The sequence below is a fragment of the Pseudopodoces humilis genome, chromosome 8 (assembly GCF_049639895.1).
Source record: "Pseudopodoces humilis isolate 2021_Gansu_Grassland_sample_001 chromosome 8, ASM4963989v1, whole genome shotgun sequence".
NCBI classification, from domain to species: Eukaryota; Metazoa; Chordata; class Aves; order Passeriformes; family Paridae; genus Pseudopodoces; species Pseudopodoces humilis.
Genome location: NC_142207.1, coordinates 21,235,700 through 21,249,188, shown reverse-complemented (window position 1 = coordinate 21,249,188; position 13,489 = coordinate 21,235,700). Strand labels below are relative to the sequence as shown.

At 42.6% G+C, this 13,489-nt stretch overlaps 1 protein-coding gene across 1 annotated transcript in view; it reads left to right on the top strand.

The window, feature by feature from the left end:
- CHN1 (chimerin 1) overlaps positions 1 to 13,489 on the top strand; it is a 93,443-nt gene that overhangs the window by 55,274 nt on the left and 24,680 nt on the right. Inside the window, exon 7 of the mRNA XM_005519817.3 lies at positions 9,573 to 9,650. Coding sequence (XP_005519874.2) covers positions 9,573 to 9,650 — 78 coding nt within the window. The remainder of the gene's footprint in view (positions 1 to 9,572; positions 9,651 to 13,489) is intronic.

Here is a 13,489-nt window from a genome sequence, read left to right as displayed (position 1 = left end):
CAAATCAAGTGGTTATTTAAATTTGTTTCAAACATGCTGTGTTTGACCATTTGAGATGATGATTTCTTGAGTGCCTGTCTCAAGAATTTTTAACAGTCATAGCTTTCTATAGGGAAATGGGATGTTTACTGCCGTTATAGGAAAAATTTTCCTGACGGAAGCATTTTAAAATGTTAATTAGGAAACTTAGAGGGAATAAATAGGAAAGATGAACCATATGTGTAAAAGGAGAGAAGAGAAAATTCAAACACTGGTCAACAGAAGTGAAATGAGCCTTTTCTGAGAATGTGCAGGGATTAGAAGACTTTATGGGTGGAAATAAACTGATAATTTGTTAATAATTGATAATGTGACTTTGGGAGCAGACTAACGATGCTGCCAATTCCACTCTGATTTTATTCATTACAGGTTTCAAAGCAGTGTTGATTTAAATAGAGATTTATGCAAGGAAATGGGAGTCCACATGAGACTCATCTGAAGGATGATCAGCCCATCTGATTCTCCAAGTGTGCCTAATTGCACTGTATAAAATGAACAGATCCTGACCCACTGGTGCAGCTATACCCATGGACACATATGGACCTACAGAAAATGGTAATCAGGGTCCCTGAGGAGTGTTGGTGAGCACTGGGGGTTACCCCATTGTTTAATTTTTCTGCAGTGAGGTGGTCCATAAGCAGGTTTTCACCATTATAAATTCTGCAAGCACATTGCATATAGCCATTTGACAACTCTAGTATTTCTTCAGGTTAAACATTGTTTTCACCTTGACTCATCGGTTCAAATCAAATGGTAATTCAGGAAGGATTAGGAGACTTTGCATTTTTACTCTTATTTATGCTAAATAAGTATGATTATGGACTGAAAGTATGATTAAAAAAGAAACTGTGACAGCACAAGTACCATAGCAACACGGCTTATTCAGGAAGAAGTGGATGGATTCAAAATAGAGGCTGTGCCAAAGGAGCAGGTATAGTCTGAAATACAAAGAGAAAGAAATTAATGAGCTGCAGTTTTCAATTATAACATACATTGAATTAGTCTAAATTGAATTACCATGTAGAACGAAAAAAGGCTAATATTAGATGCATTAGACTGCCAGTCAAGACTAACGTGAAATTAATATTATACATCAGGTAAGAAAATATTGATGAGACATAGAAAGAAATTTCCATACCATTTCCCCAAGTTATACCAGTAGCCAAAACTACTATTCCAAAAGGAAAAAAAAAATTAAAAACCTAATAAATGTATGAATGGAAAGACCTTGTGGATTACATGATTTTTATTATCCCTAAGTGTATACATTTTCAGATACAAAAAGATAACAAAGGTTGATTATAGAAACTGCTTTTATCTATAAGATTCTTAAATGGATATTATAAAGGAAATGAAACATTTATTTCCTCATCAAAGGGTATGGTTAAACTTCTCTTTCACTTTTATCTTTCCTTTTATTTGAGGAAATTCTTATTACAGTATGGGTCAGATGAGGAATAAAACCACCAGTCCCTTGTGGTTTCAAATGATTAGTCTTAACAGCCTGTTTTCTCTTACAATACTTTAATTTAGTATATCAGTAATAAAGAGCATTTGTCAAAAGAGGAGCATTCATGCAGCTGCCAATTTGCATTTCATTTTAACTGCTATCACTCCTATAGAGCACATGGCATTTATAAATTACTTTTAAGGTCTTCTTGGAGTACAGCCTGCCTTGACATGTCATGAGTCAAGAGGCTTTTGCTGGAATGACCCTTCACTGCAATGAACATCACTTGAGCCTTGGTCACAGCAGCTCAGCTCCCTGCAGAGCAGCAGGGAGACATATCCCAGACAAAGGGATGGGAAGAAAAGGCAGTGCTCTCAGATGAAATAGGAAATGCTGACTCAATGAGAGCAAGATGGAGAAGTTGCTGAGGAGCAGTGTCTGTGTTGCTGTCCAGGGGGAAGGTTGTTCCCCTAGGCAGAGCTCCTTGTTCCATCAGCTCCTCTTCCTGAAGGCCTTGTAGCTGCAAGAGAGATCTCTCTAGCTCCAGTTTAGCAATGTGTCATGGCGTAATAATTAACTTTTAAACTATGTGAGTCCTCCCAATCTCTCTGCTCCTGCCTTGCCCAGGGAGAGGAGCACCTGACCAAGGCATATGCTTTAACTCACTGTTTAGCATACCACCTCTATGGCCCAGGCTCTTGGCAGGAGGGGAGAAAGATAGGATGGACCAAAACCAAAACTGTGAAGGATGAAGAGTAGATGGGAAGGACAGAAAGCAAAATTGTAAAGGATAGTCTTTGTCTGGAGGATTTACTGGAGACCAATTCCAGTGTTTAATGATGCTTCTCTTCTTTTTCACAAGTTGTCTTGAATGATTTACCTGGGAACAGTGATGCTGCCAGGCCCCTGAGGCAGGGAGGTGGTGCCTTCTGTCCTCTACCAGTTCTTGGTCTCCTTCTGTACTTTTCCAGGTCTGGTTTGGGTTGGTCCCCTCTTAATGCAGTCTGTTTTCAGGCAGAAGAATAGGACTCTGGTAAGAAGCTACTACAAAGTTGATGCCTCAGCTTAAACTCATAGTCATGGGAACTTCTTTCCTCACCACAGTCAGAGTTAGGAGCTCATTTCTTAGCTTTTTGGGTAGCTTTTATCATGGTGTTTAATTGGCATCTCCTGCCTCAGTGTCACACAGCTTGGTGGCAGCTCTCCTTTTGTAAAACAGTCATGTCCTGCCTCTCACAAGCAGGCTGGTGGTGTCTGCCATTAGGGAAAGTGCTGGAGCAGGGGGTTATTGGCAGCTGGGGCCATGGGGACATCTTGCACTGGTGTCTGTAGGGAAGAGCCCTGTGGCTCCTGCTTGTCCTGAGTTGAGGGCAGGACTGCACTTCTTCATCCACAGTGCAACTCTGTATGTATATATTCACATAGCACTATTTATGTTGCATAAAGAAACTTGTTGCTGTAGCTTATATATAATATATATAGCTTATATATATTATAGCTCACCAATAATGGTGAGCACCACTATTGATTGCAACATCATACCCCTACCTGTGCACATCCCTACCATGTGCCCACATACACCTCTGTAGTGGGATTTGTACCTGTGGAGGAAACCCCTGGAACACCTGTACATGGCAAGCCAGTTGCTGACCTCTCTGAAAGCACAGTCACTTAATATTAGCAAAGTCCTCCAGAACCAGACCAAAAGCAGAACTTCCTGAAGGTACTGAGAAATTTTTATTTTATTTTTGCCATGTTTAGATCCATAGGTATATACCAAAATGTATCCCCCCCCATCCAGGAAAAGAATGGGTTGTATTTGCCACTGGAAAGTGCCTTGCTTTTGTGCCACTATCCGGAGCAGTAAATGTTTATTGGTTTTGCCTTGCCAGTAACTGAAAGAGAGGAATAGTCAAATGGGTGGTTTTTGCTGCTGCACAGTTTAGGATTGTCATTCCAAAGGCCCATGTAAGTAACTGCCAGGAGCAAATCTACAGCCTGCCACCAGGAACAAAATAAACCCAGATCCCAATCAGCTGCAGTGACCAGTAGGTTTTAGGAGTAAAGCTACAGAAAAGCTTTTCCGTTGGCTTTTCTGAAGATCTTTCTGCATTTTTATGAGTATGCTCTGCATGGTAAACACACCACTGGGAACAGTCTTCCCAAATAATGCCAATACACTTTAATTGTATTGCACAATATAGTACTGAAGGAACTCACTTTTGATGCAGAAATTTCAAGTAGCAATATCAGGCAACATTTTTTCCATAATTTAAACTTTGGATTTGATTATTTAATCAATTAATTAATTTTATTTAACAGCCTTACTTTAAGTCAAGCCAACATTTTGGCTGAATTTGTTTGATTAAATTTTCAATTAAACATTTTTTTAAACTTTCTTTTAAAATTCTAGGTATAAAAATGTTCATTACCAGCTATGGAAATCATATACACTTTTAGCAAAAACATAAATAGCCTTTTTTTTTTTTAAGATTTTAGATTTTGCTAGTACTTAGTTTAGAGTTTGCTAGTAGTTTGTAGTTCACTGGAGGGGGTGGGGAAGGTCTGATTTAATTAGAAGTCGGTCCATTTGGAATATATTGTTATAAAAACCAGAACTTTTCTCAGGAGTGAGATTTCATCATTTAACCATGACTTAAACCCAACTCCTTGTGGGTAACTGAAAGTGGGGCTCTGTGTTGCCTGAGGATTCCATTTTGCTGGAGCCCTGTGGGAGCCTGAAGGTGTCCATGTGCCAGGTCAATGTGGCTGTGTTGGAATGGCAGCAAGAGAAGTGGCTGAGACTGTGTGGTGGTCCTTCCCACCCAGCGTCTGAGATGTCAGGCTGAACTTCTGTTTTAATAGCATTCCTACCCTCTGCTCATACCATGTGGGCAGAGGCTATGCCTGGTATTAGTATTCTGCAAGTGAAGAAAATTCACTGAAAGCAGATTATCACCACTTTTAAATGAAACGTAAAATTTTGGGTTCCTCTTTCCCCTTAAGAACAATCCTATGAAAGATATGACTGGAAAAGTTATATTTAGCTTGGAACAAACTTTCACTAAGAGCGGCACTGAGGAAATTTGGCTCAGTTTCACAATCCAAGTGATTAGCTTTTGAAAATCATGTACTGAGGCCATAAAATAGGCTCATAAAGTGTTCATACAAGCAAGGATTTTCTGAGCATATGCATTTGGTTAAGTTAGCTATACAGTGAAACAGAATACTGCAAAATGTACAGTGGCTCACTGCATAGTAAACCAGATCTCTTGATACATGTTTCTTGATACATGTACAATAGGGCATCATATTTGACATTTTTTAAAAATGCATGCAATATAACTGCTGGTTATTATTAAAATACAGGGAAGGGATCATGTTATATATAAATTCTGAAACAATAAAGGCATATTTAGTCATAACAACATGAAAATACCATTTGAGTATGAAAAGCCTGCAGTGTGTTACACATGCATTCTGAAGAAAACATAATAATGTGTTTGAGAGTGGAGCCAGGTGCTCAGAAAACTAAACATTCCATTGTATTGGAAATGTACGTGGGCTTCAGGATCAACTGATAAATTCTAATCTGGTTAGTCTAGCATCTGTGATCTTAACCTGACTTGAATTTTCTGTTTTGGTTTGGGTTTGGTTTTGGTTTTTTGCTTCCTGAAGTAATTCCACTTTATTACTCAACAAATGGGAATGCATTGATTTCCCTTTTTAGAAAGATAATTTGTACGATGTCAACTGAACTCTGTGACTGGATTAAACTTACATAATGTGCCTTTCAGAGAGTGACTAATTGGAATTTACTGCAAGTCGCAGATGACTTTTAAATCAATTCTGTGAAGGCTTCATAATAAGACTTACTGATTGGGAGATTAGTACCAGAAAATATGCATACATTATCCAGCTAACACTGAGAGCAAATAGGGCTCCAGAGAACAGCTGTTCCTCCTGCACCCTGAAAGACTGCGCCAGGGACAAGTAAGGAAAGTGGAGTCCCAGTAGGACCTAGACTGAACCACTCTTACAGCTGAGGTTTTATAACAAATGGGAACATTTGAAATAGCACATTATATATAGTATTTCCTTTTTTTTTTTTCCCCTTCAGTCCATATGTATGATGTAGAACCCCTAAACAGATGTCATGCTTTAAAGGCTGTTGTGTTGCTGGGTTTGGCTTTTTAGTGCTTAAATCACTAAAATGTACAGGACTGAGGCTGCTCTGGTTGCATGCTCTACTGAGAAGTTGCTCAGCTGCTGGTTCCAGTCATTCCATTTTCAGTTCACCTCAACCCTGTGAAATCATGTCCTGAAATTCAATCTAAGAATGACAGCTTTGCAGTTTCCTTCCTCATGGAGTCTGCATATTGCTCCCTGCATGTGCAATTGTGATTGCAAATGTTTGTCACACACAATTACTAAAAAAAAATAAAATTAAATCGTAGGAAAGTGGAAAGAAAATTACTTTCCTCTTCAGATTTTCACATCTTTTTAATCCAGTATGCAGCATTATCTTCAGGCAGTATCTTCAGGCAGAGCAAGTTATAAAGATAATTTGTTGGAAAATGAAAGCCTCTGGAGAGGAGACTTTGCAGGCAGGTGGGAGTACAGGAGCCACTGGTGGAGAGCAGGCATTGAATCAAAAGCCAGCCAAAGGTGTAAGAAGAGGAGCAGGACCTGCAGGCTAGAGGCAATAGAGACAGCACAAGGGGCCTGGAGGAGAAGAGTGTCTTGGGAGTGGATAGCTTCTTGCAGGATTTGAGTTAAGCCTCAAGTCCCTGTGACTTCACTTGTTTGCTCTCAGGGATGACTCATCTCTGCAGTGACTAGGGCTGCCTGAGGACAGTGGCTTGCTCTCTCTTACTTCATTATCTCACATACTAAAAAGTTAAAGATCTGGACCTGCCTGATGACCCAAACTGTTGTCAGGAAGTTGTGTACAACAGAAACGTCATTCTTCAGTTTGGTTTTCGAAAGCATTTGGTCTGTGTAAAGCATTACTTTGCGAAGGCAAACACCCAAGTTTAGGCAGTTTACACGTTATAAAATTGTGTCATCTGAAAGCAGTTGTATAAATTTGAATTTTTCAGTTGCTAGCTTTATGGCTTTAACTTTCTTTCGGTCTCTGTTTCTGGTGTACGCTACCATAGAGCATGTAGCCAGGAGAATGGTTGTAAGGGTAGGTGGTGAGCCCAGTACTCCTGTATTTGTAAACAGCAGAAAATGCTTGCACTGAACAACAGGAAGCTGATTTATGTGAAACCGATAAGCAGCCTCTGTTAGAGTACTGTAACACAAAGCAGTGTTAAAATTAAAATTCGTAATTGTATAACTACTTTCCAGATTATAACGCATTTTTATAATTACAACCATGAGACAGGACCTTTCCCTGTTGGGTAGTTTTGCTTACCTTTTTATTGGCATTCTTAGATTTAATTTTCCAGGATCCAGGATCTGTTTCTACTAGCATGACTCTAAAGTGCCATTGAAAATAACTCAGTTCTTCAGAATTAGGAAAAGAGAAGCTGACAATTAAGGACTAAGTATGCCAAAAACCAGATATGTGCTCTACTAGCAATTGAAGGGGAAATTCAGCCTGCTTTACTTTGCTTCTTAGGTAGAATTACACAACATAGTAAGAGTTGATTCTGATAGTAAATTTAATGTTGAAAATCATGGCGTTATTTATTTCCAACAAATTCTATTTTCAAAGAATTAATTTCCAATATGAAGTTTTGGTGACGCATTTTTTCCCTTAAAAAAAATAAGAGGAATTTTGGGTTGCAGAGAAAAGTGTAATGAATTGTTTTTAGAATTCATTACTTATTTCCTGAGCCTGTTGTCACTCAAAGTTGTTTGGAGAGGATGACTCCTCTGGGGCAGGTGTAGGTCCACCTGTTCCATGAGGACTTTCACCTGATGTAGTTCTTGGGAATTAAACCATGAAGTGACTTTAGCTAAAAGGAACGGAAAGAATGAGCACAAAAGCCTGCCTGCTTCGTCCTCCCCTAAGTCCATGGTATTTTCACACTTTGTGTAGATGAAGTGGTCAGTTTTTGTCATCTCTTACTCATCATCTCAGTTTTCTTGATCTCCTATTGCCATGGAGTGTTAATACGCTTGCAAGGATGGACTGAAAAATGCCAGAGGAACATTCACCTGCAGCAGAAAGGAGTGGTTAAAAGCAAGACAGGCAGATTGAAGTAGTCATTGGAAAAGTATATCTTGATAGGATGGATCAAGCAGCCTCCTACCTGTATTGAAATCAGGAATTGAGTCAGACCCCTGTATGAGCCAGTAATGCCTGACAGCATCCTCCCGTATAATCTGTTGCCAGTGTTTCAATTTCTAGTTCTATTGCAGATTAGTGTTTAGTGAAGCACCAGCCTTGATCCTTAATCTCTGCACCATTACCTTATGCTGAAAGCCAGCAGATCTTTAAAACCTGTCGGGAAGGTACGGGTGGCCACCCAAGGGAACAGAAGGGGGGCTCCCAGTGAGCACTATTCTCAGCTCTATTGGCAGGACTGAGCTAAACTGGAACACTGTGATCCAGCTGCAAAGCACATACCAATTCCACCCAGAAGCTTGTGACAAACTGTGCTTGTCGTCGGTTTCTGACTCAGGAGAGATAAAAATACCTCTGCTGCAGCAGGGAGAGCGGTTGCAGTGCGGCAGCCTGTGCAGAGGGAGGGAGGGCTGCACGCCGGCTGTCTGCACAGGCAGGCGCTGCAAGGAAAGGTGCCCTGGCACCCTACATCTCGGCAGGGTGGCCATCCCCACCGTGTGAAGCTTGGCTGTGGTCAGATCAAGGGTCCGTTTTTGCTGTCTCTGACAAAGACTGCTCACAAATGCTTGGAGAGCACCAGAGGCGAGGGGCAAAGTGGCCGTCGTGGTGACCCTCCCTCCCGGCTGTCGGCGCTCGGCTGGAGGGAGCCGCTTGAGCTGGGCTGCCCTGGTGGGCAGCTCCGGGTGGATGTGACATAGTCTGCCCTGCCCCTTGTGAGCCCCTCGGTTCTGGCTCCTGTGGCAGATAAGTTCAAGGCTTGAACGGTTGTGTGAAATAGTTTGTGTGAGGGCTGGCCAGGAGCAGACTGCCCTGTGCGTGGTTCATCCTCGGTTGCATCCGTCCAAACTCCAGGTTTCGGTCCAGTGGGAGCCTGTGGTCATTCACCTTCTGGTAGGATCTGCAGATTGCTAAAGAGAGGCGGCACCAGCAGTTCGGGGTTCAGGTCTTTGCTAGATGGAGAGCTGGAGTGAACTTGGGTTGACATTTGTGTTCACATCCCTACAAGATGTGAGATCGGTGAGCGTGTTTTCACACGAAAAGCACTGAAAAACGTAATTTTAGGGGAAGAGTGGTGCCCATCAGAGGTCACATTTCCCGCTTCTGGCCGTACCTCCTGGTGCACAGGCCATGTCAGTCAGATGGGGGGTCGGGGAGAGCCGCTTCTCCTGAGGCTGCTGGTCGCGGTTCATGCCGCGGGTGCCTCTCCCGGAGGGGGCCGGGCGGGGCCGGGCGGGGTCGCCCCGCCCGCCTCCCCGGGGCCCCATTGGCTGCGGCCGCCCCGGGGCGGGGCCGCTCCGCTCGGCGCGGGGCCGCGGCGGGCAGCGGGCGGGAGCAGGGCGCGAGGCGTGCGCGTCCCCGCGCCCCCCGAGCCGGCCGCCGCCGATGGAGGGAGCGGCCGCGGGCTGCGCGTCCCCGCCGCCGGCTGCCGCCCGCCCCCGGCCCGCAGGCCGCCCGCCGGCAGCGCCGAGCCCCGCGCCCCGCCGGGCCCGCGCCCTCCATGGCCGCGCCGCCCGCCCCAGCAGCCTAGGCTGCGGCATGGTCCGCGCCGCCCCACCAGCCCGAGTGTGACACAGCCGGGCGCGGGCGGGCCGCCGCCTCCACCGCAGCATGCCGGCCAGGGAGCCCTGGGCAGCGCACCGAGCCGGCGGCAGCGCCGGGCACCGCGCCGGGCACGAGGGCCGGCAGCGCGATCTGCTGCTCGCAGCCTTGGGCATGAAACTGGGCGCTCGCAAGGCGTCTGTGACAATCTGGCAACCTCTTAAACTCTTTGCTTATTCGCAGTTGACGTCGCTCGTCCGAAGAGCAACTCTGAAGGAAAACGAACATGTTCCAAAATACGAGAAGGTTCATAATTTCAAGGTAAGACGTTTTCCTACCTAATTTCTTTTTCAGGCACGGGGACTTCGGCTCGTGTTTTGAAATGGGTCTGGTATTGCAAGGAAATCATAAGTATGCACACTGTGACTTTCTAGGAACTTAAAAGCTGCAAGTAAACCTCATTGCCGGTTAAATCAATTAGGCACGTTTAGAACGTACAGCAGAGGAACTGAGATTTTGTTGTTGGCTGCTTGTGTGCACGCATTTGTTTCGATAATATTTGTTGTATCTAGTTATCTCTTTTCTTTAGAATTGATTTATGCTGAGAGAGATGCTAAAGGTGAGAAAAACAGCAAAGTTTTCTTTCAACTCAAATGTAGTCCAGCTTTACTTTCAATGCCAAAAAAGCTCTTAGATCTATAGTTAGATGATTAAATTGATCTTATCTCAGTTTGTTGATGGTAAATAGCTTTGTAGGTAAGAAGTGTGTTCTGCTGCATCTGGATTGAAGAGATAGTCTGCATTTCCCTTAGTTTCTGGCTTTTCTCCTGTGTCAGTGAATTGAGTGTTGAATCCAGCGAGGCATATACCACGAGGACATGCTGGCATCGGCAACTACCTTGTGTTTTAATAAAATTTACTTAGTCTTCTGTATAGCTTGTAGTTATTCTTTTAATTGCTTTAAATAACTGGTAGGAGAGATACATATCAATACAACATATTTGTGTTTTGTGTCTGTCTGTAATAGGTGTCCAGTAAGGACTCAGTAATGTAACCTTTTAGTGGTCAAATACATTTGATGGTAGGCAGTCTTAATTTTAAGACTACATAAATTGATGTTTTACTGGATTCCTGTAGATGACAGTACAAACTTCATATATATAATTTGAAGGCCAAATGTTGTCTTTAATGTAAAAAAAAAACCAAAACCATAAAAACTTACTTTTATTCTTTGAAGAGAAGTGCAGATTGTTAATTTAATACAGGCATCTGGTGATAAAAGCATCCGTTAAATGTCTCCTGTTTTCATTTTTGATTTCCACCACACACATATGTCGGAATGTGGGAAAGTCCACATGCATGCACGTTTATTAATTTACCTATCCTCCATCTGATTTTATTTAAACCACCTTCTAGCTTTTGAGTGCAGATAATCACCAAAAGTGGAAACTTTATATGGTCAGGATATTTTGTTTCATTTGAGTTCTTCCATTAAGCACAAATTTGAAAACCACGTACAAAATGGTATGTAAGAAGTGTTTAATATGAATGCTTGGCATAACGTAATTGTGCTGGCTGACAGTTCAATGCAGAGCATTTTTTCACAGGCTCCTGAGGTGTCCTAAATATCTGCAACGTCTTGCAATTTTCATTTGTTCCTTAGAGTTTGAAGATAATTCTTGCAGATGCCAGCAGATTGTGATTTTCCATGTACTATAGTGTATGTAGCACAATAAGTATTTCATTTTGCACATCTGTGTTCCCTAGTTGCTTTTCTTTAACAGCCTGAAACACATCTGTTTTGAAAATAATCTGATAACCTGATTTTCATTCATTCGGGTTTGTTTATTTCTTTTTCTTTTATAAACTCCTTATGGAAAGTTTCAGAGCTGTGAGTTTTCCAGTCTTTTCCAAAAATAGGCTGTATGTCTGCTCCAAGGTCATAGCCGTGGCACAAACCTTCCACACAGATTGTTTTCTTTATAATAGTTATACTGTAGTCCTTTATACATACTGTTGCCAGAAAAATATGCCTTGAGAAGTAAGTCAATTCTCAAGTCAGTGGAATGGAGTCACCTTTCACACATGATTTTTGCTATAAAAGAAGGGGACAAGTGCCTTACAGGGTGTACTGCAACCAACCTTCCCACAGAAGGAATGCTGCTGGCGTTCATGAACTCTAAATGTGGGCACGCTCCCATTAGAATAAAAAGTAAAAACATAAGCTCTTAGTAAGTACTATATTATGGCTCTAAAATGAACGGCCATCGTTAGCTCACGTGCTTTTCTCCTTTATAATTTCTTTGCATCTGTCAAATTTTTTTCCTCACGTGTATAGATGTCATCATTTAAAATGTCTGCGTGAATCTCCTAGGTTGCCTGCCAAGTAGCAAATATGCCACCCGTGTGGGGAGGAAGGAAATGTCAGGTCCAGAGTCTTCAGCCTAGACTTTTGAAGCAAACCAAGAAAAAACAACTCAGAAATTAAATAAATTTATCCAGTTCAGCTAATCAACAATGACTGCTCTCCCCGGGGGCTTCACAGCAAGCCAGAAGGGTGTCCGCTGCTTTGTACCTCTGCAGCTAATCCGCTTTTTGTGCTGCAGGCACGAGGCACCAGATAGGGACCCCTTACCCTCTCCCAGAAGCTTCTTTGATCAGTCACATCACTGCTCACAGAAACGAAGGAGTCTCAAAAATCCTTTTATACTGGAAATGCTGCAGCATCCTAGCAGAGAGTACACAGTGATGTTTTCTTGGAGAAGGGAAGGTGACAGCAGCAGCCACTCCAGAGGCAGGCTGGGGTCTGCAAACATCCCAGAGACCTGACCACAGGCTAGGGCACCTCAGTTCTCTCTAATCCCCTGCACCTCCTGACTCTGTGGGGCGCGTAGGTGGGGACACAGGTTTGAACACTCAGATTCTGTTGCCTGCAGCATAGCTCCAGCAGAGGAACACGGTGGCAGAGGAGCAGTGTAGTGAACCGTCATTACAGGAGTGCAGTGCCTAGAGAAGGAAGGGGTGAACATGAAAGCTGCCTTTAATAATCAAGAGGTCTCCTGAATAAATCCATTAACCTATGTTTTGCTCCAAGGGTTGTTTGAAAGAAGAATGTAAAGACAGTTTTACTAAGAGTGCTGACACGGCAGGGTTTTTGAGAGGATTTGATCTTATTTAAATCTCCTGGAACGTGAGTTGTCTCCTGCCTCAAGGGAGCAGGCTGGGTAGCCAGGGTGACAGGGAGCTCTGCAAGCAGAGGTGGTCAGTAATGATCTCCTGCTCTGTAATATTCTCCTGGCTGTGGAAGTCTAGTCTCTTATGAGCACATCTCAAATGCAAATACAGAGTGCCTGAATTCTCTTAAATTAATCTCCATAGGTAAAGAAAGGGATGATTATTTATAAATGTCAGTTCTGAATGAGTTTTAAATGTTTGTCCTGATGAAGGGATGAAAGCTAGGTGTGAAAAGTATTCTACTTTTAAGCATATTTTTGCCTCTTCCAATTTATTAAAAAAAATAAAATTAATATTTCTGTGTTCTTCTCTATAAATCCAGTATAAAAGACCCATTTTCTAATAATTCAAATGTATCATATTAAAGAGGCTTACATTATTTGATACAGCATTTTATTTAGCTCTAATTGAATAATGGAATTTGATGTGTAACTTGATTGTATCTGTCTTTTTGCATATTTGGGCTACTTTTGCATTCCCTCCATCTACTGTGCTTTTCTGAAATCCAGCACACTGAATGAGATCTCTTGTAAAATGAATCATTAGACCAAATGAGGACAGGCGCTTCACCATCCTCAAAATTTCAGCTGCACCTTTTCTCACAGGAAAGCTTTTCCTTTCTTTCAATTCACTTGCCTATTATGGGGAATAAATCTCCCCGCGGTCTGTGGTGCAGACATATCGATATGGACAGGGGGGTGTGTGTGTGATGGATATCAAGCTCATTCTTCTACCCAGTGCAGATGAACAAGAGCATCTTCTGTTTGGAAGCTTTGGGAGACCTGTGCTCTTTGAAGTGCTGACAAGGAGCATAGCTGAAGGCAGTGGGGTTATTTTCTTACAAAATGAATTTAATCATAGGGGAAGGCTCTGTAGCAGAAGAGTTGCAAAGTTCTGTAACTTCATAGAAGTGGACAGAATAGATT